Source organism: Talpa europaea (genome assembly GCF_964194135.1).
Source record: "Talpa europaea genome assembly, chromosome: 15".
Classification (NCBI taxonomy): domain Eukaryota; kingdom Metazoa; phylum Chordata; class Mammalia; order Eulipotyphla; family Talpidae; genus Talpa; species Talpa europaea.
In genome coordinates, this window is record NC_140083.1 from 51,650,218 (window position 1) to 51,677,268 (window position 27,051).

General features: G+C 40.6%; 1 protein-coding gene across 4 annotated transcripts in view; it reads left to right on the top strand.

Moving 5' to 3' along the window:
- Window positions 1–27,051, top strand: part of ITPR2 (inositol 1,4,5-trisphosphate receptor type 2) — a gene marked incomplete at both ends in the record, with an annotated part of 472,402 nt that overhangs the window by 167,853 nt on the left and 277,498 nt on the right. For all 4 annotated transcript variants that reach the window (XM_084254830.1, XM_084254833.1, XM_084254831.1 and 1 more), the window contains 5 exons: window positions 14,158–14,351; window positions 18,239–18,368; window positions 20,282–20,339; window positions 22,108–22,273; window positions 23,834–24,007. In XM_084254830.1, the coding sequence (XP_084110956.1) occupies window positions 14,158–14,351; window positions 18,239–18,368; window positions 20,282–20,339; window positions 22,108–22,273; window positions 23,834–24,007 (722 nt within the window). The remainder of the gene's footprint in view (window positions 1–14,157; window positions 14,352–18,238; window positions 18,369–20,281; window positions 20,340–22,107; window positions 22,274–23,833; window positions 24,008–27,051) is intronic.

The following is a 27,051-nucleotide window of genomic DNA, read 5'->3' on the forward strand; positions in this document are numbered from 1 at the left end:
AAAACTGCCAAAAAGCAACCCTCCTCTACCAGTTGTGCTTTTCCACCACTCCACATTCTTGGGAGTTTGCATGGTCAGATCCTGAAATGTGCACTTGTCCTCAGGTCATAACCAGGTAACCTCTTTTGTTAGCCTCTAGATTGTCATGTTGAGAATGGGAAGCCTGTTAAAAAATTTTCTTTTTGTGAACTATTTCATTTACTTTTAGAATTTCTTTTCCCTTGAGGTTTCAGGTTTGGAGCTGAAGTACTTTTGATATTTAAGATACAGGTGACTTCAGCAGCCTGAAATTTTCCTCTTGCTCTAAAAGCGTTGAGCTGCATGGGGTGACTTGTGGCCTGGTGGGCCCATTCCAGGGGAGGGGAGAGAGCAGAGAGCGGTGCTGAGACACGTGGGTGCATGTGTGTATATATGCATATACTGCTGAGGCACACACGTGCAGGGGTCCCTTCGCCCTGGGAGATCTGTGGAGGAGAGTATGAGCCAACTCTCCATCTGGTGCGGAGAGCCAGCTGCTTCTGCAGTTTAACTTTTTTTTTTGTCATGTCGGAAACTTCATGTACTCCACCTTACGAAGCTTTTTCTGGCAGCAGAGTTGCTTTTAAAAAGAAGAAGGGAAATTGAGATGGGAGGTGGGGCAGAAACATTGTTTAATGTTGTTTTATGGGTGGGAAAGGAATGAAATATTTGCAGGCAAAACATCTGCCAGAAAACAGTTTCGTCCTCTATAAAATTAGAACGTTAGTGTAAATGTGATCTTTACCATCTCTTTCGTTTTGAAACTGATTCTTTGAAGATCAGTATGGGATTCTCACTTACTCACCGGATGGTGTTCTTTTTAGTGTGTGTTACGAGACGTTCTTTTAACAAATACCCGTGAAGCATATCTTCTGGTTAATAGCCGTGATTGCTCTCTATAAAGGCACAGCTAGTGTCTTGAAACCAGAAACCTTGCTTCATGCTAAATATCATGTATCAGGTGTTCTCACTTATATGTGGAATACAGAGAAACAAAACAAAGGGCCAGACAAACTAAACCAATAACAGACCCGTTGGGCTCCCACCCTCCCCCACTCACACCCCACCACCTCCCTTTCTGGATGCCTCCATTTTGATTGCTCTCTATAAAGGCACAGCTAGTGTCTTGAAACCAGAAACCTTGCTTCATGCTAAATATCATGTATCAGGTGTTCTCACTTATATGTGGAATACAGAGAAACAAAACAAAGGGCCAGACAAACTAAACCAATAACAGACCCTTGTTCACAAAATGGAGGCATCCAGAAAGGGAGGTGGTGGGGTGTGAGTGGGGGAGGGTGGGAGCCCAACGGGACATGGTAGAGGATTGCTGAGGCACTGGTGGTGGGCGAGGTGTGAAAACATACATCTGTAGCAGTTTAAACCTATAACCCCCAAACCCAATACAATGATGTAAACCAACTTGACCTCAATAAATATAATTTGATTGATAAGAAAATGCCAAGTTTCTCACCTCCCCCGCCCCCTCCCCACCAAAAGGAGAAAGCAGTCAGGAAGGACTGACTTACCTGGGAGTGAATTGAGGCTGTGAGGGGGTGAAGGTGGAGGTGGGGGATGAGGAAGAACACAAAGGAGGTTTAGTACAATAACTATTCATGGGAGAGCAAGTAGCTCAAGTCCAAGGCAGCTTCATTTTAAAGGCTCTCCAGGGAACCTTCATATGACTGAGCTCTTTTCAGCTCTCTCTAAAGGATTCAAGTTTGCCATGGCGTTCAGAGCTCAGAAGTGTTAGCCAGGATGACTTACGGGGAAGATACCACAGCCACAGATTGTCATCTGATTTTGGACTTGATTTTCCCAGCATCATCCTCTTTCCAGTTCTCTAAATGACTTTATCTTCTACCTGTCACACTCCTCTGTGCTCTCTGTGATGTCCCTTTGCTTCAGAAGGGACTGTCTCCTCTCCACCACGTGTCTCGTTCCTCCACCACCACGTGTCTCGTTCCTCTGTCTCACCTGCCTCCCCAGTGCTGATCCCTCCTGTCCACTCCTGCTCTCCACCTGATCAGCTGCTTCCAGCAAAGGAGGCTTTGGACTTGGAGTGGGGACACAGGGCGGCCCTGTCCCCAGTGTGTGCTCTGTCTCAGGACGGTGTCCTTTTCGTGGGCCTTGGCATTCTTCCACGGACCTTTCTCACAACCACAGCAACGCCCCCCGCCCCCATCCTCATTGCTACTCGTTGGGCAGCTGACCATTGAGAGCCATTTCTGTGAGGCAAGTTTATCAGGGAAAACTCTTGGGGTCAGCGCCAATGGGGTGAAAGGGAAAGAAGGGGGACTGGACATACGGTTGTGGTGCTGTCTCAGTGGAGCCTCTGTCAGGTCTGAACTTGTCATGTCCTTTGGTGGTGGTTCCCCATGGGTGATAGACACCTTGGAATGGGCACTGCATTCCAGCTTGTAGGTGACAGCTCTCATGACACTTGTCGGCCCCCAGGGGAGCTGCATTTGAGTGATATCCCCCAAGAAGCACCCTTCAGCTGAGGCAATAGTTCCTTATTCCCAAAGTGCAGAGTGAACAGTGCCTTCCAACACCCACTTCAGGATTTTCTGATCAGATACCTTGATTGTTAAAACTGATGGGAAGTGTGTTCTACTGTAAAAATTCGAAGTTTGCCTACAGTGTTTGTCTACTGTGAATGAAAAGCCATACTTGAAAGAATAATGATAAAGGAAAATGTCCAGATCCTATTAAGTAGAAATGCAATTTATAGAAACATTCTCGGATATAGTCCTCATGTCAGTTAAAATAATGCAAGATGAATTTATTTAATGGATACCAAAATATTAACATTATTTCACCAATCTCAAATCAGTAGAATGTATAGTGATTTTTATTTCCTGTAATTTCCTTAATCAGGGGGAAAATATCTATTAGGAAAGAAAAATAGTCAAGATTGAGATCTCACAGGAAATACAGATTGGGGGAAAAAGGTAAAAATGGCTTTAAAACATTTAAAAGCAGAACAAAATTCTAGATATGAAAAGTTCCGTAGACGTCACCTACTTCCAAATGGCCCAGAATCACCTGGCACCAGATACCCTTCCCTGCAGATGGGGAGGGAGACTTCTGCAAGTCTGCCCTGCCAGCCAGCTTTATGCCCTGCCAAGTGCACCTGAGTCCCTTCTCACTAAATATAGAATAGCTTTTAATAGCTCTTAATTTTTTTTCTGCTTAAAAGTTTTATGAATTTTAGAAAAAATATGTGTGGAAAGATTGGGATTTCTTCTAGTTACCAATGGTTCCTAAGAGGACTTGCCCCTGCTCCTTTGGGCTTAATCTTTTCTTTCTATACCATGCAGGTCTCAAACACATGATCTGATTTAAATCATCTTCCTTTTAAAATCAGTGCATATATAGAAATAGGTGGAGAATAGCTATGTAGTATATTTGCTTAAGTGTGAGTTTCTACCAAGTAGCCAGGCCACATTTGGTAAAGGATTACTATGTGAGAGTGTCTGTTATTTACAGTCAACATCTAGCTCCTCTGTCTATCTTTTGCATATATGTATATTTAATTCTTATGATGATTCAAAGAGCTAGGAGATTCTTTTGTCCAGGACAGTGGCTCTTGGATTGGTTAAGTACTTTGCCCAAGACCATACAACTTGGATCTTGCTGAGCTAACTTTAAAAAAAATAAAATAACCTATTATACATATAAGAGCTGGGGTGTAGGCCAGAGGGGTGGGGGGTGGGAGGGAAGGAGGAGAGGATTCCCCAGACAGAGTGGGGAGCAGATCTCCTGAAATACCCTGCTGAGGGGAACAGCAGCCAGGCAGGAGAGGTCTGCTGTGCAGTGTGGCTTAGCTCCCTGGCTAGGGATCCAACTCGTGCTGCAGTAGCTGCAGATTGCTTTATAGTCTGAGACTTAACCCCTTGTACCACCAGGGAGGCCCTGAGCTAACTTTTGAATTCAGGTTTTTTTCTTTTTCTCTTCTCTAAAAAACCTACAGCCTGACACTTGATATTCTTTCTGCTCCTCCCAGCTTGTCTTCTAAATAGATGACTTCCTCAGCTGCAAAGATCTGCTTTCCACTTCTTCCAAGAATCTCAAAAAGTTTAGTCCAAACCAGTAGGTCTTTGCTAAAGAGCTTTGATTTAGCTTCAAGTGGTTTTATAGGTCAGATAGAAACAGTGTTTTTTTTTTTTTTTTGATTGATTGATTTATACGAGCAGTGGGTACAGTCAGAAGCGCGGGAGGGTGAGAGAATTCACCAGAGCCAGAGCGGGGAGCAGAGCAGGCAGAAGGACCGAAGTACACTGCTGAGGGGAGCAGCGGGCGGCAGGAGAGGTCTGCGCGCCATGTGGGACCCCTCACCCGGTGGCCGGGGAGCAGCTGGGGATCGAACCGGCGCTGCAGAGGCTGTGGGCAGCTTCGGAACCCAGCGCTCAACCGCTGCGCCACCGGGGAGGCCCCTAAACAGTGTTTTTTAAACCAAGACTCTTCATGAGTGTTGTTTGGTTTCAGAAATAGTTTCAACCACCATGAGTCTTACCACTCACTCCGCTCTTGAAGATACCTGCTGAGTTGATCTTCACTTACTGCCAGGGGATTGGGATGGCCTTCTCGAATCTGTTTTGGCTTTTTCTGCATGTTTCCACAAAAGGCTCCTTCTTGCCCACACACTCTCCCTTTTTTACTAGATCTTTCCATCTAAGGAGGATGATAGCCCAGTGCCTTAAGTTGGTCCCCAAGGTCTTTGTAGTCTGCTTTAGATGTTTCCTGCTCTGCCTCTTGCTATTTCACAGTAATAGTGAACAATTGTATCCTCTTCAACACATTCTTGCTGTGCATTCATAGATGGTTTATCATTAGGATGAATGTATGTAAAACACAAATATGCAAGTATTTGAAAGACAGAAATACTTAAGGACCAAATCTGTATTGTGCCTCTCAAAATTAAATAAAAACTATTTAATTTGTAAATATTTTAGTAAGTCTTTTTTTTTTCTAGTAAACTTGAAAAAGTCTCTCTGGCATTTAGGGTTATTACCTATTAATAGATAGTCTAATAACAAAAATTAAGGTTTACTGATTGAGAGAACCAAAGTGGAGAGAAAAAGGATGAAAAAAGAGCCTATTTCTGGTTTTATAACTGGCTAGTATCTTGCCTCATATATGATTCTATGTATACTTGGCTTTCAATAATCTATTGAGTGGAATGCATTTAATGTATATATGCTATGTGTTATATAAACATGTATGTATTTGAATGGTAAATATATTTCCTAGACCACAATATTCCAAACATATGATTGCTTTGTTTTTGTTCCTTATGAACTTTTAGTTTGACTTTCCAAACTTCCAGTGAATGGGTGATGACAAGTGTTAGTTCATTGTAATACACTTACTCATATTTTATTCCTACAGTTGCATTTTAGCAATTTTAATAATTACTGTTACACTTTTCAGTGATCTCTTATGCACCAACTTAATATGATTCAAATATTCATCTGTTAACTGTGTACATTAATACATTTCAGAAAGATGTATGGGCATGATATATGCATAATTTGCATAGTGTACAGAGTCACACAATAAGTCTAGCTTCCTTATAGTTTTCTAGGTCAGAGGTTACTCCCATTAAGTTATATAAATTTATGTATGTTGTATTTTGCCATTAATTTGACTCAACAGAGGCAGAAGACTGATTCTGTATTAGGTGTGGATAAGAACCAAATACATTTTCTATTTTGGGGGTTTGGATTTTCCAAAGGCACCAATCACATGGTGGGTGGAGGACCTTCCACAGTTCAATGTGGAGTCAGTTCTTGTTCTTTTTTTTTTTTTTTCAAGATTTATTTATTTATACAAGAACTGGGGCACAGGCCAGATGCACAGGAGGGTGAGATAATTCACCAGAGACAGAGTAGGGAACAGAACAGGCAGACTGAGGAAATACACTGCTGAGGGGAGCAGCGGGCGAGACAGGAGAGGTCCGCTGCGCCATGTGGGACGCTTACCGGTGGCCGGGATTGAACCGGTGCTGCAGAGACTGTGGACAGCTTCACAACGCTGTGCTTAACTGCCTGTGCCACCAGGGGAGACCCAGTTCTTGTTCTTTACATTACAAAGTGACTCAAACTTTCATGTCACCCAGCACTGATATGAATGGTTTCTGGCAGCAGGAAGAGCTATGCTGAGGTAACAGCACAGAATCAGTACCCAGTGTCAACACACAAATAGTGGTAATGTCTACAGGATGTCTCCACTTTCTCTTAATTCCATTTCCTCTAATTATATATATTGTTTGAGCCTCAGAACCTGATGCCTCAAGGTTAATATACTAGGTTAGTTTCCCTGTTTTCTCAGTTTCTCATAAAGAGTTTCTACCAATGATCAACTAAAGAAGCCAAGCAGATTTATAGAATGTTAACATAGAAAGGAACTGCAGAAATCACATATATGGTAGATTAACTCCAGATCTCCATGTAACACCCATTACAAATAGTAATCAAGGTGCTCTTTGAACACTTATGTGACTACGATTTTATTGCTACAAGGCAGCTCTTTCTTATTTCTTAGGTGATCCTAAATATACTTCCTCTAACTCCCAGCAAGCAGCCCTGCTGTTCCTTGCAGATGTATTGCTGTCTGATGTCACTTCCATCCATCAGCTCTTTCCATGTTTGAAAAGTACCTGCTATCTTCTGCATGTCTTCTCTCTCTGCTCATCTGCAGTTATCCTTTAGCAGATAACCAAATGTACCCAACCACTGGTTTGACCAACACAGACACAAGGGCTGTTATTTCCACATTCACGCTAAATACTTGCTTCTGTAATGAAATGAAGATGTTTTTGGTAATGATGCATAGTATTGATTCCTATCGACCTTGAACATGACTGATTGAAGTTTTAACTTGTGCTCTAGGACCTTACATTCCCCCATCTGACACCTGAATTGTTTTCATTTGGACCTAGGCGCAGGGCATTATAAAATTTGATTTAACCCACTTGTTTTCAACCTATTGTTGCAGTTTTGGGGTTTGATGGAGTCATTCACTATATTACTTATCCTTCTTTGTTTTATGGTATCTTTCCTCATCTCTATTTGAGAAACATGCTATCTCTGGATTTTCCTGAGTCACTGACAAAAATACTTACCTGACTGAGGCAGCAACAGAGCAGCAAGGAAATTGAGGTCCTTCTGTATTTTATCACTGAGTGATTAACTAGACACTGGAATTAACTGGGACTGTGATTAACTAGGGTTCTTTATGATGAACTAAAATCATCCATATGAGTGTGTCCATAATCCATGGTGTGTGTGCCTGTGGTGTGATAGATCACAAGAGCGGCTTTTTTTAAAATTTTACTTTATTTTTTTCTGGTGGTGATGATTTAGGGCAGTGTAGTCGGGATGACTGGTAAGGGGCAGGAAGGGGCTTCTAGGTTGGACTTAGTTTTGTGGTTGACATACCCTTGTCAAAACTGCCACAGTCTTTCATTTATGACCTGGGCATCTCACTGTGTTTAACTTACCTCCCAATTATAAAATTAGTATGTAAATTCATATGTTGCTTGGATTACCAACTATTAAGACTCAAAGATCAGTTTTGCAAATTTAAAATCTGGATTTGGAATAGTGAAATGACTCTGTCAGTATATGACAGTGATGGAATCCAAAATAAGATGTAGAACTCAAACACTGTTTTATATGAATTGCCTTTCAATTCATCCTCTGAATAACACTTCTTGAGCATGTGGGATGGGAATAATTTTCTCCTAAGCAGTCTACTTGATATTCAAGAAGAGATGGAGAATAACATTACTCTATCACAGCTACACATTTTTTGTAGGTTTGTTCCGCTCCTAAGCACTTGGAAACTTGGAGTCTGTAAGTGGGTTGTCAGTGTTCTGTGTTCAATGAATGTTTATTTAGAATGAAGAACTGGGTGTCACATGATCTACTTGGCTCGCCGAGTGGTCTTTTGCCACCATCATCTGGGGGACTTTTCCTCACAGAGGAGCTGCTGGTCCTGCCTTGAGAGTGGATTATGGTGGTGTGACGTGTTCTGGGATGGCCATTCAGATGGACGTAATGAAGCAGAGTCGTACTTGAGAGTGGTGATGAGCATAGGCACACACCCCTCTTGTCATTTTGAAGTAATACCTTACGATTCCATGGCACTTTCTGTCCTTCATGACTGTTTTGCACTTATTATTTTATTTTCACCCAGCAAGGGAATGCAGTAGGATTAAGATTCTGACATGGAGTGGTGACATTACTTATGAAGACCAACTCCTCTTCTCTAAGCCCTTTACTCAGTTCAAAGCCTAGTTCAAGATCAGTTGCTGCAGAAATTCCTCCATTCTCCTCACCCTAAGAGACTTTTCCAAATTAAAAATAACTCCCTGAGGGGCCTCCCTGGTGGCGCAGGTGGCTGAGCGCCCCACTGTGAAGCTGTCCGCAGCCTCTGCAGTGCCAGTTCAATCCCGGCCAGCTGGCGAGAATCCCACATGGCGCAGCAGACCTCTCCTGCCTCGCCCGCTGCTCCCCTCAGCAGTGTATTTCAGTCAGTCTGCCTGTTCTGTTCCCCACTCTGTCTCTGGTGAATCCTCTCACACTCCCGCACCTCTGGCCTGTACCCCGGTTCTTGTATAAATAAATAAATCTTAAAAAAAAAACAAAAAAAACTCTCTGAGCAATTTTGTGTACTGGCCATGCTATTCTTTTCCTATCTCATCTGTTTTGTGTTTGTTTTTAGCGTTTTTTTCATGGATATGTTTTATGTTTTCCCAGCTGCATTGTAAATTCATCTACTTCTTTTACTGCTCCTCACTCCCTATGTACCTAGTACAGAGCCAGATGGACAGAGGCTACTTCACAAGTATTTGCTGAATAAGAGCCACCCTTAAATGCAAATGCTGTGATACAAACAAAAGGCCATGAGTGGTGTGCAGCCCGTTAGAGCTGCTTGCATAAGGTCCCTTGACAATAATGCGAGCAAACTTGTTATGTGATTAATCAGTGCTCCTATATCTTTAGTACACAGTTTGGATTTTTTGGCACCAGAATTCTTGAATTTTAATCCATCCCCAAATTGATGAAGCAAAAATCGTTAAAAGCCCAACAGTAAAACACCTTGTAGGGGGAAAAAAAGGCTCTATACCTGAGAAGAAAGAATGTAAATTCAAAAATTACAGATTAAGGCTTAGCTCTCTTACTCAACAATTTAAAAAGTTCATGTAAATGTCCAGTCAAAACCAACATGATATTCACCCTTGAAATGGTACCTGTAGGGATTTCCAAGGAGACCCCAGGGCTGTGTACACTCTGGGGGTGTCCTCAGGAGGCTCTGTCTGTGACCTGATAATAGACAAAGGCAGATTCCATGACTTCCCTTATCCCATTGGTACCTGATGTATTCATTTTGCATTTCATAAATAAGTTTCTAAGTAATGCAAAATTGTATTTAGTTTTTGAAAAAAATTAGAATATTTCAGAAAATGTTAAGGAAAGCAAACCAAAATTCCCCTGGATGTAAGAGGAATATTTTTAATATAATGAGATCTAATTTTTTATACAAGCCTTATGAAGATGTCCTTTTCACTTTTCACAATTCACTTGTTCATCCATTCTCTTTTTCCAAATGCCTGTATCAGACATTCTTCATATGTTGGCGGTAAAGCCATCAGAATTCCTGTCTTCATGGATCTTACATATATTGGAGGGGGCATGTAGAATAAACATGCATAGAATAGGATGTGAGATGGTGATAATGCCATGACTGAAATGGAAAGCAGGTACGTGGATGCAGGATGATGTCATCTTTCTTTGGAGAGGGCCTGGAAGAGGTCTATTTGAGCAGGTGACTTTGCTCCAGAAGTCAGGGAGCAAGTCAGGGACCATCTGAGTCAAAGAACAGCGGCTAGAGGAGCAGCTCCTCCCCTCCAGGTCTCTCCCGGGACTGAGCAGTCTATGTCCAGCTGGACAGCTGCTCCCCAAAACCTGTGCTCTGAACTGTAGCCAGAGTCCTGCTCAGCTGTTTTCTTCTTAAGCACTAAATTTAAGCCAGGTCTGTGCCCTGTCGCCTCTTACTCTGCTGATATCAGAGGCTTCATGAATCTTTGATCCTACGCTAAAGTTTTTGTTTTCTTGGCAAACAAAAACATTCTTTTTATAACCCAGACCCTCAACTGCTGAGAGGAAGCTCTGTTCCAGAGAACATTCAAATAGAAAGCCGATTCAGTTCTCGAGAACGTGGGTGTTTTCCAGCAAGAAGAGGTTTGCAAGGCGCTGTTGAGCAGGCATGGCAAGTGGGGCAACTTCCTGAGTCACGTCTTTATGTTTTAACTTCATTTTGTTTCAAGTGAATTATTATAGCAGAGGCATTTTTTTTTCAAATCCAACTATTAAAATATGATTTGGAGAAATAAGTGGTTTTTGGATTATCAGTTTGTTTGACTTCTCTCATTATAAGACATTGAGCTAACTTTAAAAGTCAGACTATTAATTTGCTGTAAGCACTCACAGAACCCTTTGAATCCAATGTCTCTTATTTCTTAAAAATGCCAAGAAGGTTTCAGAAATGTTTATTTGGAATCTAAACAATTGGAAAATTCAAATGATCTTTTTTATTCTTATGTACTCATAAGAGAAAGTATTTCTAATAGATATAACATATAGACAGGTTATATGTTGAATAAAGTAAGGCACTCATGGGCATGAGGTAAATTGCAGTCAAATAGGATTCTGTTAAAGCTTTCCCCACTCCTGTAAATCCACAAAGCTGCGAATGGTTGTTGAACTTCATAGTCATCACCAGCAGTGAATGGCTTTAGAGAAACGAACCTTTAAATTATGGATAGCTCAGCTTTAGGGTTAATGCAGGTTCCTTATTGCTTTTCAGGTCACCTCTCTGAAATTAGTAAGGGAAGCTTGGCTCCTGGAAGCCTCAGAGAAACAAAGCAGTATGTTCCCAGATTCTGGTCACCATTTCTGGGAGGCATTTACTATGCTTGTCTTGCTTTTGGGTTTTTATCTTGAGGGAATTAGGAATAGTAAAAATATATATGTGGTCATGTAATAAGATAACTTGAGAAGTTCATCTGCTTTTGTTTCCTAAGCATTTCCTTCTTCCTCTCTTCTACTTCACAAAAAATAACACTCACTTTATCAAATGATCTTAACATACTTCATGTGTAAATCCAAATTCTGGCTGCTGGGTTAATATAAAAGAAAAGTTTAATTTCTTGGGTGAAAGATAATTCATATTTAATTTGTATATAAGAGGATTTATATTTTAAACCTGTAGCCTTGTCCCAGAAAACTTTTAGTAGTATTAACTCATCATGGTTGAAAAGAGAAATGGTAGAGTTTCTTCTGTGTTGAAAACTGATTGCCTCTGACTTAATAGTCTAGAATGAGAAAATTTTCTGGTGAAAAATGGGTACCAAGAGCCTTGCAGGTTTGTGATTTTTGTGGCATTTGACTTGGGTATTTCAAGCTGCCATAGTTTATAGTTTAAGCACTTATCACCCCCCCCCCCCCCCCCCGCCCCAAACAACTCCAAAGATTGTCAGGGCGGGCATCTCAGGATGCTGTGTGGCCGGAGTGAGCCCGCCCACTTCCTTGACAACATGTGGAGCACATTATTATGGTCCTGGGCTTTAATTTCTTGGTGACAGGATCTGTATCTGGGGGAATGAATTGTCTGGGCTAACTTTCTGGGTAATTATCATTTGGATGAAATGATTATTTTCCATGCAAATCTAAATAAGATGCAGACACAGGGTGCCAAGGGTTTCTGTATGCACTGGGGGCAAGAATAACAGAGAAGCCTGTTCTATGTTAGTGGTGAGAAAGCATCTCTTGGAAGCTAACACATTTACATACTCAAATCCAGACTCAGATTAATGGACTAGTTGACACTGACAGCAGCAAACCATCCCAGCAACCAAATGTGCATCCCTGCCTTGTAACTAACAGTGGGAGGATTTGGAAAGACTTGGTGGCCACAATTGTTTGAGAACTACAGACAGTGAGGCATTCTGCCTTGAGGTTGTTCTTATAGAAAATAGGGCTATCTCAAGTCCTTTGTCTCAACCTCATCCAGACATGGAGAAGACTTTCATCTCTTCTCTTTCTTACCCCCCTCCTTACCCACAGTTTTGGCTTATGCGAGGAGCAGTATGACAGAAAGTCCTCCACTCTCAGAATGGATACCCGTGTTAATTTCTGCCTGGAAGATGCCAATGTAGAAAAAAATGTTACTTATCTACTCAAACATGTACTCTTTGAGTATCACCACTTTGATGTATATACAAATTATATATATATGAGATAATTATATGAGAGATATATGAGATAATATATATATATATGAGATAATTAATTTTTAAAAGGCATTTCACCTTTCACACTACATTAATAATGGTTTCCCATGGAGGTCTGCACAGGACCATCCAGATTCTTTTAAATCATCCTTTAAGTATTTTCTCTTCTTTCTTGTTTGCCTTTCAACCCTGTAGGTAGCCCCACAGTTTGTATCCTTCACTTAGGGCTGAGTGTTTTATCTCACCCCATCTTATTTCCATTTCCCTTTCTCTTGGTCTGTGCCCTGACACACTTAGGGAAAGAACAGTCCTCTGCCAGATACTTCGGTCTTTGCTTGAGGCAGAGCTCCCCGAACACCCACGAAGCAAAGACCACTATTCTGAAAGGGAAAGAGGCAATTGCTCTTTTGAATCCTTGTTGCTTGATGCAGGAATTTGGAAGGGAGAGACAGCAGCTCTGCTGGAGAATGTAAATTTTGTTTTTTAACTCACAGTGTCAGAACCTCAGTGCAGCTGCTCCTGGTTGGTGCAAGGAGTCAGGACACAGGCACTTTTTTCAGCAGGCTGGTAAGAAGCCAAACCCGAGAGAAGATGAGGAAGGGGAATGAGCCCTCATTCAAAACGATCGTGTTTCTGCATGAAAAGATCCATGAAAGCCAATTCCCAGCGGCACTGCTCACAGTAAATAAGCAAGTCATGCAGCCAACATAAGTGCCCACTGGCAGGCAACTGGGTAGAGAAATTATGACCAGATCCTCAGTAGGGTACTGAGCTATTAAAAAGGATGAAACTGCCTTTTGGGACAAAATGGATGAATCTCAAGGTGATTGTGCTTGGTGAAAAAAAGCTAGAAAGGATGGATACTGGATGATTTCACTCATCTGTTGGAATATAAATAACCAAAGAAAACAAATGGCAAAGCACAGCAAAAATAACTCTTAGACTGTGAAAAATGCAGTGGTTACTGATGGAGGGGAAGGAGGGAGGGACTGAAGTGGGAAGGGGATAGGGTGTCTGTCCTGGAGCCTCGGTGGGGGTGGCAGTGGGCATGTGCACACGTGGAAGGGTGAAGCGGTGAAGCTGTACAGTACTGTACAGTAATATAAGCACACTGTACAGTAATATAAGCAATTGGCAAATCTATAAAGTTTGAGGAAAAAAGAGTCATATTCGGCACTAATTTGTTCCTGTAATTACCTCAAACATAATTGTGTTTTGTGTGGCTTCTGAATCATGGTTTTCTCTTCAAGTTGGATGAAGGCATGGTAAGCGTACTGGCTAATACTTGCTACTTCTCCAGATGACACCTTTTTTTCTTAAGATGAATTTGTGTAAATCTTCCTCACAATCTCTGTTCTGAAGTATTACCAAGCAAAGTGAAAGCCTTGCCTTGAGGACAGGATTAGGACACTAGTCACTCATTGTTTTCATGTGATTGTTACATCCTCGCTAGCAACTCACTTTATTGTAGACATGAATAGCCTTTCTCTTGCATTATTATAACAGTGAGAGCATGTTGGTGGCCGGTGATAACGCGTGACTATCTTACAGAAGGACCAGACAGGGAAGCTGTCAGACCTACCTGCAACTCACCCCTCTGTTCATAATTTGAAATCATTTTCTAAGAAAAGTGCACTGTTAGGTTTAAGATTTGGTCCATATTTTGAGATATCTGCGGTATCTTAAGTTCATCCATGAGTAAGGAGCCAGGGCAGTGTGGATGCTATCTCTAATTCCTTCTTTTCGCATTTTCAGGCTGGGTGTGACCCACTGGAGCCCCCAGCCCGTTCTCCAGGTGTTGTGTGTGTTGACATAGGGTCTTCTTCTCCTGCCAGGAAACAACGTCATGAGAACCATCCATGGGGTGGGAGAGATGATGACGCAGATGGTGCTCAGCCGAGGCTCCATCTTCCCCATAAGTGTGCCTGACGTACCAGTCAGCATCCACCCTAGCAAGCAAGGGAGCCCAGTGGAGCAGGAGGATGTGACCGTCATGGACACCAAGCTGAAGATTATCGAGATTTTACAGGTGTGTCTCACAAGGGGAGCCAGGTCACAAATAATCATTGTGCCGATGGGTTAACACCTTCTGTTTCTTATTCCAAATCACTGTGTTAATATTCTGGAATGCTGTTGATCTTATTTTAATTCTTCTAAGTGAATGACAAGCTTAGTAAGAAATCTCACCATTTAATCAATTAATTACATTTCTTCATTCCCATTCAGTCATTCCCATCCATCCTTGGATGATATCCACAGATGTGGAGTGCTTTGAGGTTGACAAAATCTCACATGAATTTTTTTCAATTTAGCCTTGACCCTGGCTAACTGTACTTCATTTAAGAATGATGTCAAGAGGCAAAACTGATGATTCGATTCCAATTCTTTTCCTATTTTTAATTGAACTGGACATATGACTTCGTGATTGTGGCAGAAACTCAAATAAGATTTTATTATAATAAGAACATTAATAATTGGCTTCAGTGTTTTCTGTAAGTGGCTATCTTTATTTTTGTTTCCAATAGGCTAGGAATAATACATGTATTTTAAAATTAACCTAGTCTGATACCTAGCTCTATGAATTTAAAAGAGATAAATTATTGTTTTATGCCTGCTGGTTTAGTGAAGAAATATCCCATTACTGTAACTATGGATTCCTAGCATTTTTTAAAATTACAGAAAGTAGTTTTAAGATACTTTAATTATAGCACTTATTCCAGATTTGTAGAACAGAGCCTGGAGTTTTCAACGATCTATTAAGATTCTGGAGGCAGTTAACTAAGCCTTTCATTGTCATTTCATGTAGACTGAGCTGCCAGGGGTGGGTTGGTAGCCTAACATTTTTTTAAGTAATTCGATTAGAGTTATAAAAGGATTCACAGTTCCCCCAGGACTTCAAAAGGCTGAGTCCTGAGAAGTATCAGCAGTCCAGCCACCACCATGAACATGACCCCAGGAGCTCACTGTGTTTTCCTTAAACTAAGAAAGGAAGTGGTCACCTGCCCTGTCGACTGAATGGGCCCACAACTTAGCCTCTTCCTACTCCTGGGACAACTTCTAAAATATGGGACCTCCTTTTAGCCCACAGATGAAAGAACCATCTCGAACTGCTGAAAAATGGTGGTGGGAGAACAGTAGCAGCAGTTGAGGGCTGGTTCATTTTTGCTACCCCTCTGTTCTCACACTGCTCTTTGTTCCTCTGTGTCTGGGCCTGAGTCACTGAGTTGGTGTTCCTGATGCTTGTTCTTCTCCTGAGCACAACTTGATAGTCTTGCTCCTTATGACGTTTCAGCTCCCTGTCTGCTGCTCTTCTCGTGTCTTCCGATCTTCCTCCACTGCTTTGTGTCACCTCTTTATTTTTTTTAATTCTTTCTTTAAAATTTTATAACACTGGTCCTCCCTGGTGGTGCAAGGGGTTAAGACGCAACCTATGAAGCTATCTGCAGCATGAGTTCTATCCCCGGCCAGGAAGCTACCTACATATGGTGCAGCAGACCTCTTCTGTCTCACCTGCTGCTCCCCTCAGCAGTGTATTTCAGTAAGTCTGCTTGTTCTGTTCCCTGCTCTGTCTCTGGTGAATCCTCTCACTCTCCACACCTCTGGCCTGTACTCCAGTTCTTTTATGCGTAAATAAATAAATCTTTTTTAAAAAGTTTAATTACATTTATCTGTTTGTTTTTTGTCTATACTACACGAGTGAAATCCTGCAGTGTCTTTTTCCTTCTAACTTATGTCACGGAGCATCGTTCTCTTCTAGGTTCTTCTTTGTTGTTGTAATGGCGGGACTCCATCTTTTTTTGTAGCTGAGGATTATTCTATTGTGTATTTATATGACATCTTTACCCAGTCGTGTGTCCATGGGCACTCAGGTAGTTTACAGTGCTTGGCTATTGTGAATAATCCTTTGATGAACAGGGGGTACATATATCTCTTTGAATTGATGTTTTTCTTTCTTTGGTAAATACCCAGAAATAGGATAACTGGGTCATAGGGAATTTCTGGGTTTACTTTTTGCAGAATCTCCACATGGCTTTCTACTAGGTTGGTGCCAATTTATCCCTTTTATTTCTCTTTCTCTCATTCTCTCCGTCTCTTTCCAGTCCTCTCTTTATTTCTCTGCCTTCATTTTTGTTCTTCCCTTTCCTTCTCCCCCCATCTCATTTATTTTTCACAATTAACTATATTAGAGTGTGAAAGTTTGTGTTTTGGTTATATTGCTAAAATAGAATTCTCTGAGTACTAATCTTCAACTGAAAGTTTGTAAGTGTCTTATGAATTCAGGTTTTATTAATTTTTTTTACATGTATTCAATAAAGAACCTTACATTTTGTACTCTAGATCTGCCAAGAACAAACCCAATGGTCCTTTGTTAGTGCTTGTTGCCCACGATCGGGCTCCTGCTTTGAAAATCCCCATTAACTAGATTCAGTCCAAGCAGGGTGTGATGAAATGCTCACCACAAGTTAATGAAGAGTCTGGTGTTTGTTTTCCTCTAGATTATCTGTTCTTCCAAGGCAGCTCTTCCATATCTGGTACTCCTTCAGCAGCAGGCTTAACCAATGTTTGTTGAATTTAACTGAACATAGCTGACAAGGAGCATACACTTTTGCAGCGGAGAAAGAAAGGGAGGGAGGGAGATTGATTCAGTGAGATTCAGCTGTGGACCTATAGGTATTAGGTATAAATAATGTGTTGGGTGAGCAAAAGGGAGAAAAATTGATTTGTACTGGGAAACCAGGGAACGCTTTATTAAAAAAGGGATTTAAACTAGACCTTGGAGGTATCTTGAAAGCTGGTTATTATGGGATGGAGGGGAAGAATATTCAAGGTAACGTGGACACTGAACAAATGTGAGGAGATAAGAGAGCGTGAGACATTCCATCCAGGCTGTTGGAACAGACACGTGTAAGGGAGAGTGAAAGAAAGGGGCACAGGAGGGAGGAGCAGGAAGAAGAGAAATGCATTTGATACCAGAGACAGTGACAGGTGAGGTTAGATAGTATCATGAAATACCAAATTTTCTAAAACCTGAGTGATCATTATTTACTGCCCAAAGGAGACTCTTGCTGGGACAGTAGCCCAAACCCATGTGCCTTACTCTGCTGGGATGGCCAGTGCCCAGAGGAAGCCACTTCTCACCTTGAAGTCACTATGCAGACTTTTCCTTTTTTGCTCCCCATTTGTATTCTATGCCACGTGCTTTTGATCTCCGTGATTTTCAAATTATGTTAACAGTTAAAAGTCTCAACTCTTTCATTGATGTCTTGAGGGCAGAGTCTATACCTTACCATTCAAGTGTGTGTGTGAATTCGCCATAGAATTGGGATCTTACTGGCCCTCGTTTCTGTCAGTGTCAGTTAATGAGAACAAGGCCAGCAGCCCAGACCCATGGAAAACAAGCTCCAGCGAGGCAAACCCATACTATGTAGATGCTGTTGCTTCAGCTGCCCCTTGTGGCTGAGACCCAGGACTTTGGACCAGCTAGTGTCCACACAACTGTACGTGAAACCTCAGCCTCTGCATAAATGGGGTCAGACCTCTAGCCGCCTCCCTTCACAGTTGCTGGAAGCTCTGCAAAGTACCGAGTGAACTCTCAGCACTACCTCCTCATCCAGACCCTGCACCACTTGCACCTGGACTATTCAGAGAATTAATCCTGGGAGCCAAATTTCCTTCTTTCCATAACTGTTTTGGGATTTTCCTGCCATTGGCTGACAGACGTACGTGCCTTCTCTTAGTCTTCTGGCTAATGAGCACCTGTGGAGCCGCAGCATCCAGAGTTACAAATGCCATTTCTCGCCAGGTCACGTGAAGTGACGGTGGTGATGTTATTCTTGGGGTCATGTCACAGGTTGCGTTGGTAAATACCGTGCTCACAAAATCAATGATTCACATGGTTTTTATTGTCCCTTTTAGTTCATCCTGAGTGTCAGACTTGACTACAGGATCTCATATATGCTGTCCATATATAAGAAGGAATTTGGAGAAAATAACGAAAGTGCCGAAAGCCCTGCCAGTGGCTCACCAGATACCTCTCTGCCGTCAGGTAACTTTCTTGTGGTAAATTCTACTCTTTGTCTTTGGATTTCCCTAGAACTAAAAAGTACCATTCGTATTTTACAATATACTAATATTTCTAGGAGGGACAGAAATATTGATAGAAATGATCTCTGTCACTGACACTTAGTAACAGACCAAGTGTTCAATAACCAGCATAGAATGACAAGGAGACTGTTTTGAATAGTTTCTTTAGAATCTTCACACCTCTACAAAGCAGAGGTCTTGTTTATTGTGGCGTTTTATTGATGTGAAAACCAACATCAGAGAGGTTGTTACCTGCTTGTGAGGTCAGGGGTTCCCTCTGAGGTCTCTTCTATTCCAGAGTGTGAATCTTGTCAGCATGATGCCTTTTTGGTGAGAATCCAAAGGACATTTTTCCTTTTAGATCAATGAGCAGCAAGTGAAATGCAGCCATCAGGAGAAAAGGTGTTTTTTAGGAAGCTGTCATTAGAGTTGTTTATTATTACTATCATCATATCATCATCATCATTATCATTAGGAGATAACACTCCCAATGGTCTGCATGCTGGATTTCTTGGGCATGTGTGTGCATGTGTGTGCATGTATACGTGCGTGTATATGTGTTTATTTCACATGCTTATAATCTGAAACTTTTTCAATTTTCACATCTAAAACATGCAAGTAAAATTGCTGTCTTTCTTTGAGTATAGGAGTGTAGTAACAAAAGAGCATATAAATGACAGTAACAATTTTGTGACTCTAGAAAGTTCCTTGGGAGACCCAAGAAAAGTAAAGTTCCATTTTCCCAGCTACATCAGGCCTACATGACTGAATGGAAACCTGTCCTATTAAAGATTCAGCCAGCTACCAGAACTTCCTTACTGGGGATAGGACTTGTACACAGATATGAAACCCCAACCTTGAACCCCAACCACTGTGATACTGTTGGACCCTCCTCTTCTTTGTCCATCAATTTGACAGGCAAGATGCAGTGTCTGTAATTGTGTAGTTGATATGGGTGCTGCAGCCAGTGTCTCTCGCTCCAGCTCCTCAGTGCCGCCCACAAGGAGAGTGCCCCTAGAATCGGAGTCCCCAGAGAGAAGTCCGGCCCTGGAGAGAAGTCACTTCTGCTGCATTTGCCATTATGTTGTTCTTATGCTTCCCAGTGGTGTGGAGCCGCCCCCACCAGGGCTGTTTCCAGGAATGATAGGGCAGAATCAGAAAATCTTGCTGGAGGTTGCACTGACAGCATAAAAATTACTGGTTCACAGAAGCCAGACACCTGAAACGGGAGCTCTCTGTCAGGAAGCACTGGGAGGAAAATCTGGGGCACCCCCAGAAAACCACTTGTCTCTGCCACAACTTCTCCTTGTCATAGGTTAAATTCCTAAGAGATACTGTCCTGGGGCCAATTACATTTTTTTTTTTTAATTTGCCTTGACTGTTTTCTTTTTATGCTTTGGAGATGAGAAATAAATTGTGTTTATCATTTACACAGTTTACAGAAATTTGTTAGTTCTTGTGGTGAGCATCTTGTCCTACAAGAAAAAGGAGTGGGTTTTAGAAGTATGCTTAGGTAAAAACACCATGTTGATTGGAAGCACCCTGTAATAACAAGGTTCATTATAGGAATATTTTGATTCGTTTCCTGTCCTCTCCCATTTAAAGTATGTATATGTACACATACGTGAATTTTATACATATATATACACACATTTACATAGATAAGGTGACCTTGTAAGTAGTAATTTTCTGACCTTGTAAATATATCTACTATAAATGTCAATTTAAAGTATGTGGAACTGCATTGTGATTTTTAAAGTTGTTCATTGCTTTAGGGTAGCATAAAAAAATTAAGACACACTAATATTAACATAAATGTTGTGGCTACTAATTAGCATTAGATAAAGGTTGGATTTTTGCCATTTATCTTTGCAGCCATTGTTCCTGATATCGATGAAATTGCAGCTCAGGCAGAAACTATGTTTGCTGGAAGGTAGAGTAACATTTATGTATCTTGTTCTTGTAAATAAGATTTTACTTAGTATTTATTGATAGTTTGTTGTCTGTTACCTTCCTTTATCTGCTTATGGTTTTCATATTTTCATTTTTATTTATGGAGGCTACCTGCATTTATAGCACTGTATATTATTATTAATTTTTAAATATGTTTTTATATAATTATTCCTTTTTAAACAATGTTTGCTTCCCCCCGCCCTGGTGTAGCCCTTATAGAATTTCCTTTGCCAATGCAGCCATGCACCATCACCACAGTCCCCTGTATAGCACTGTATATTATATGGAAGTATAGGATTACCCCTTTCTGGTGTTGTGAGCACACCGCTGCCACCACAGTCCACTGCACCCCCTCCTCACTCTGCTTTCCCCACCCCCCCCTCTCCCTCTAGTAGCTTCAATTCTACAGTCAGGATTCTAGGGTGTGTCATCTGTTTATTTTTAGATCCTTTATGTTATCAACGTAATTTCTATTAGAAGTTTACCGTAGGGAAGAAAGCATAACTTTTCTTTAGGTCAAGTAATATAAAGGACAGGATGAGATCAGCATATTGAACTCTTCCCTGAATTCTTTGCTTTTCTTTCTTCAAATAATGACAGCACATGTATGCCTTTTAGCTTCACTGGTATAAACATCGCCGTATCTTGCACAACATTGCTTCCCTGAATCTGAGAAATGTGAGGCAAGAAACTCGGTTCTCTTAACATTATCATTAACTTTATATGTAAGAAATAAAGCCATTTCCCGGCAATTGGAAATAGCCATGATTAAAAGAAATGAAATGCCTCTGGCAGGACTACCCTCCCTTACTCCCAGAGCCCCAGCCTTTTATTGTCTTTGTTTCTTTTACGGAAATCAAACTAACAACAGTCCAAAAAAGAGTAACGTGTCTGTGCTACAAATGATTGAATTAGTAGCTTTCATTTTTATTACAGATTTTTCATGAGAACCTTCAAAGAATTCCTATCCTAAGCCTTTTCTTGTATCTTCTTTGGTTAGAAAGACAAACAAGAACGGTGAGTGAGGGGAACCAGAAGGATTTTTCTCTCTAGTGAGCATTTTACTTCACTTTGTTCTTGGACTGTTTTGCTAGTTTTTGTCATTGCTCTTGTATTTTACTATTTACCCCCCTTTTTTTTAGTCCCGAGAAGAGAGAAGGAGCTGATGTATGGTTTTTTCGTTTTAAAATAAACAGACCTTTTATCCAGTGAAATCTTTCCCAGAGCTGCCCTTGCCATGGTTGTGTGTGTGTGTGTGTGTTGTGTGCGCTTGTATATGTGTGTGTATGCATGTGTGAATGTCTGAGCATTTGTGGGTGTGCATTTGTGTGTGTGCTCTGTCTTCCCAGCCCCTCACTGCCTGCAGTGTCCAAGTCTCTAAGTCTCTAAGCTCTGGGGAAAATCAGTGGCTGGTCTGTCTCTTCAGTGAAAGCTTTGGATTGATTCAGATTCTTATCCTTTGTCCATGCCTCACTGACCATGTCATCTGGACTTTTCCAAAGCAAGCACTGGCAGTCCCCCACCTCAGGACCCCCACAGGCTCTGACAAACTGGGCGGTTGGTTGCCTTGCTTTCACGGACAGACATGAGCTTGTCTTTGTGCATATTTCCTCATCAGTTACATTCATTTTCCAACTTATGCAAAACAGTGATCTAACTCCAGAAACCTAGACACAATTTAGCCATCTGTGAGTAGGTTTCATGTTAATATAAGCCGTTTTAGGATTTTTTTTCTTTTGTTGGTATAGAAAGGAAAAAACTCCGGTTCAGCTGGATGATGAAGGAGGCAGGACATTTTTGCGGGTCCTCATCCACCTCATCATGCATGACTACCCGCCTCTGCTGTCAGGGGCCCTGCAGCTGCTCTTCAAGCACTTCAGCCAGAGGGCTGAAGTCCTCCAGGCATTTAAACAGGTGAGAATGAGGAGCCCTCGTGGCCCATGCAGGCAGCTCTGCACATGCTGCTTGTGCCTTCCTTCCCGACCACACGGCTGCATTAAGAGATCGGGTTGCTCTTCCTGGGAAACTGTCTATTTTTTAAATATTCATTTATTTTTAGATATATTTTACATCATTCTTCTTTTTTATACAGTGTGTGCTTTCTTCTCTCAGGTGTAGTCCCCGTGCAATTCCCACCACCAATTCACCCTTGCACAGTCACCCTAGTCCCTTGTGCTATTCTCTCCTCTGATGTGATCCCTCTCCCTCCCTGCAGAGTGTCTCTGATTTATAGTTGCCTGTTAATTTTGTTTTTTTATTTTTTATGATTATTTTTTTTCCTGATCCTTTATTTGGTTCTCCTATATTCCTCCTATAAGTGACACCATCTGATAATTTCTTTTTCCTTGTGGAATATTTCACTGAGCATAATTCCTTACAGCTCCATCCATGTTGCTGCAAATGGCATGAGTTTATCTTTTCTGATTGCTGAGTAGTGTATGCCCAAAAATAGATGATTGGGTCAAGAAGATGTGCCAGATATACACAATGGTATTACACAATGGAACACTTCCTGTTTTAAAAGATACGTATGGCCTCGTCCAATACCAAGACATGATCTGTTTTAGAAAGAGTTCTCCACAAGTGAGAGTCAGTTAGTATCTTCAGTGTGAATGGCAATAGATGTAGGAAGCAGTGGGGATAAGACCATAGTCAGGAATTTTGTGTCACTGCTGTTCTTTTGACTTCAAATTTTGCTGATAAATTTGTTTAGGACAAGCAGTAGCACTGAAATAAATGTTTTGTGACTGGAAAAAAAGGTATAAATCTAAAATAAAGGGATTGTTATGGAAATAATCCTTTTTCTTCATCATCTTTGTTATGGAAATAATCCTTTTTCTTCGTCATCTTTGAATAACATCAGTCTTGCAATTATTAATGAATATTACCTAAATGATTACATGTGTTTTGCTGATACTTAATTTCTTTAATAAGCATTGATCTTCATTAGGAAGTTTGACTAGGCTATGTTAAAAATATGAAATAAGAGCAATTATATAATAGATATAATTATGCTTATTATATTTGTATATGAGATACATATACATTTTAATAAATTAAAGTTTATGGCTGTGAACTCTAGGTTATATCTATCAATATTTACTTCCACTCATTTTTAAGTTTCTACCTCTTTCAAACCAATAGACTAGTCTCAGAAGCTATTATTCATTTTAAATAACTCTTTAATGCTTAGAAAAGCAATGCTAAGTCTCACTTTTGAAAAAATTCTTTATAACATGTTGATATATTGTTTAGAGTGCACACAGATACTGCCAGGTAAGTTTTCATGGGCAGTTTACAGCTCAACACATCTAAATAGTCATAAATAATCTTGAAATATCAAGCCTACTAAGAGACAAATATATTATAAGACCTGGAATTTTAGATGTGTGTGTGTGTGTGTGTGTGTGTGTAAAGTAGCAATCAATACAATTCCATAAGTTGATTTAAGGGCTAAAATTCTTCTGTTTCCAGGTGCAGCTGCTGGTGTCCAATCAGGATGTAGATAACTACAAGCAAATCAAGGCTGATCTGGACCAGCTTCGACTGACTGTAGAAAAGTCCGAGTTATGGGTTGAGAAGAGCAGTAGCTATGAGAATGGAGAAATGGGTGACAGTCAAGTAAAGGGTGGAGAAGAGCCAATTGAGGTTTGATTTCATGATCTATTTTGAAATAATCCATACGATAGCTTTTAAATCATGTGCCCAACTGTCAAGATTGTTCAAAAACAAAAATTTTATTCTAAGTAACAGAATATAAATCTTGTATTTGCCAGGTCAATTAATTCCATAAATCTGTATTTTAGTAAATCCTGGTCAATTGCTACCATTTCTACTCTTGTCTACTTTCTTTACTCTTTGTTCTTTCCATTATGATCTTGAAATAAAGATAATAGGAGGGAGTGTGATGCAGAAAAACAGAATGTGTCCTGAAATTGGACTCTAACATAGGACTTCTTTGTTGTTACTATCCCTCATGGGTAATTACACCCTAGAAATCATTCCTTTTGTTATTGCATATCCTTGTTCACTATATTAAAATATCTAAATGGAAGACAATATGCTTTATTACCAACATGAAAATACCAAAAATCTGTATTTGTTCTAAAGAGTGATGAGATGGTGATTGTAAGTCTGCTGTATTGGTTTGCATTTTCAGTGGGCTGATGTTTTGCATTTCTCTAAATAAGCATAACCACTTCAGAAGATTTAAGGAATTCTTCAGTGATGATCATGAGATAAAATAATTGATAATGTATTGGTTTTCTTAGATGCTGGTCCTGTGATTCTTTTAGTTGTTGTTGTTGTTTTAAAGATTTATTTATTTATGTATATAAAAGCTGGGGTGTAGGCCAGAGGTTCAGGGGCTGAGAGGATTCACCAGAGAGACTGGGGAGCAGAACAGGCGGATTGACTGGAATATACTGCTGAGGGGAGCAGTAGGCGAGACAGGAAAGGTCTGCTGCGCCTTGTGGGTCACTTCCCTGGCCAGCTGGGGATTGCTTCATAGTGCTGACTCTTAACCCCTTGTGCCACCAGGGAGGCCTCTCTCTTAGTTGTTTTTTAACCTGCAAGATTTTAAGCAATTTAGAGGCCATTCTGACCCCAGATTTTGTGTATGTTGGAATACCAAATTATTTTGGGGGGAAAGGTAATGACAGAGTGGGAGACACTTAGAATCATCAAAATGTTGAAAACCTCCCAGGGGAAATTCACCTGGGTTGTAGAGGGAGGGGTGCTGCTTCATACTTGTCTCAGTACTGGTTACCACTAGTCTGTATAAAATTTTTGAATTAATCTGTTAGGAACATTTTTTTGTGATTCTATAATGTGAGTTAGTAGAATGTAGAATTTCTACTCCATACATTTTATTTTATTACTAGTTTTAATTTATTGAAATAGGCTTCTTCCATAACAGTCTTAAGAAATAAAATTTAGCATTTATTTTAACACTCTCTACCAAGTCTTAAGGCAAACATTTTCATGTATGGCATCTCTATTTACATGTTATAACCAACTTTGGAAATAGTTATAAAGATCACATTCCTAAGGATGAATCCTGTACGCTGGAGGTCAGAAAGCCCAGGATTTGCCAATTAGCTCTGTGTAACTCTAATGAGATTTTAACTCAGGTCTTTTTGATAAGTCCTGGGCTCTTTATTGTCAGATTGCACTTCCTGACATATTATTTAAATATATCAAGAGATGCATTATGTTTTCACAAGTTGAGAAAATGCTTCCTTTTGAAATTACGTATTCCACAGGTATTCTAGAGAATAAAATAGTTGCCTCTTCTTACAGAAGGTTTTATTTAAAAATGCAAGAGCCTTAAACCATACAACAATGCTTTGTGCTTTTTTGTGAATGTTTGCAAAAACAAACTGCCAGCCAAGCTAGGTGTGATGTCTCACAAAGGGCGTTCTTTACAAGTCTTCACTTGAAGTTCCAGTCTGCTAAGGACAGTGGAGAAAGAGCCTCTACCGTAGTATATAGATCATGGCATCTTCTTAGCAGTTTAATAAACATTTAGGTAACAAGGAACGTCAATAATCAGTCTGACTGAGGATGTCTGAGCGATAAAGCTGCCTTACATATGGCTTGTAAAACTATTTTCCTAGGGACTTCAGACCAATACAAGCAGGGATTTATTTGTAGGGTACAGGACTTATCAATTTAGGAAATGATGATTATTTTAAGTACTTCAAGCAGGAAGTGATTTCATACAAGGAGCTGAAGTTTGGGAAAGTCTGAAAGAGCACAAATTGGAATCTGCTCCTGGCACAGCTGATTTCAAGATTCATCATGTCTCTAGTTTATTTTTTTAATTAATTAATTAATTTTTTAAAAAAATATTTGCTTTCCCCCACCTCCTCAGATTGAGTCCCCATAGAATTTCCTTCCCCAATGCACCATCACCTCAGTCTCCTGTGCTCCTCCCTCCCTCCCTCTCATCCCTCTCCCTCCTCTTTCCCTGCAGTATGTCTCTGGTTTATAGTTGTCTGTTTTTGCTTTGTTGTGTTTTGTGCTGTTATTATTTTTTTTTAACACTGATGTCTTATTTGGTTCCCCTATATTCCTGCTATAAGTGAAACCATCTGTTATTTTTCTTTTTCCTTTTGGCTTATTTCACTGAATATAATTCCTTCTAGCTCCATCCACGTTGCTGCGAATGGCATGAGTTTATATTTCTTGATTGCTGAATAATATTCCATGGTGTATATGTACCACACTTTCTTGATCCAGTCATCTATTTTTGGGCATTTGGGTTGTTTCCAGATTTTACCGTTTGTTAATAGTGCTGCCATAAGCATAGGTGTAAAGGTGTTCCTTTGAATCAATGTTTTTATGTCCTTTGGGTAGATCCCTAGTAGTGGAATTGCCAAGTTGTATGGTAGTTCCTTTTTTAGTAGACTGAGGAATGTCTAGACAGCTTTCCATAGTGGTTGGACCAGTTTGCACTCCTACCAGCAATGTAGGAGAGTTCCTTTTTCACCACATTCTCGCCAACTAGTTTAAAGGTCAAGATGTTACTTTGGCTGCTGCCACCACCACTGACAAACACATCAGAGTATGTGCCTACATGATGGAGCACTCATATTTACTGGGATTTTTTCTCAGCCCTCCCAGGCCCAAGGATGGCCGTGAGTTGGATAGGCATTTAAAAGTATGGGTTTTGGAGTCAAACTCTCCTG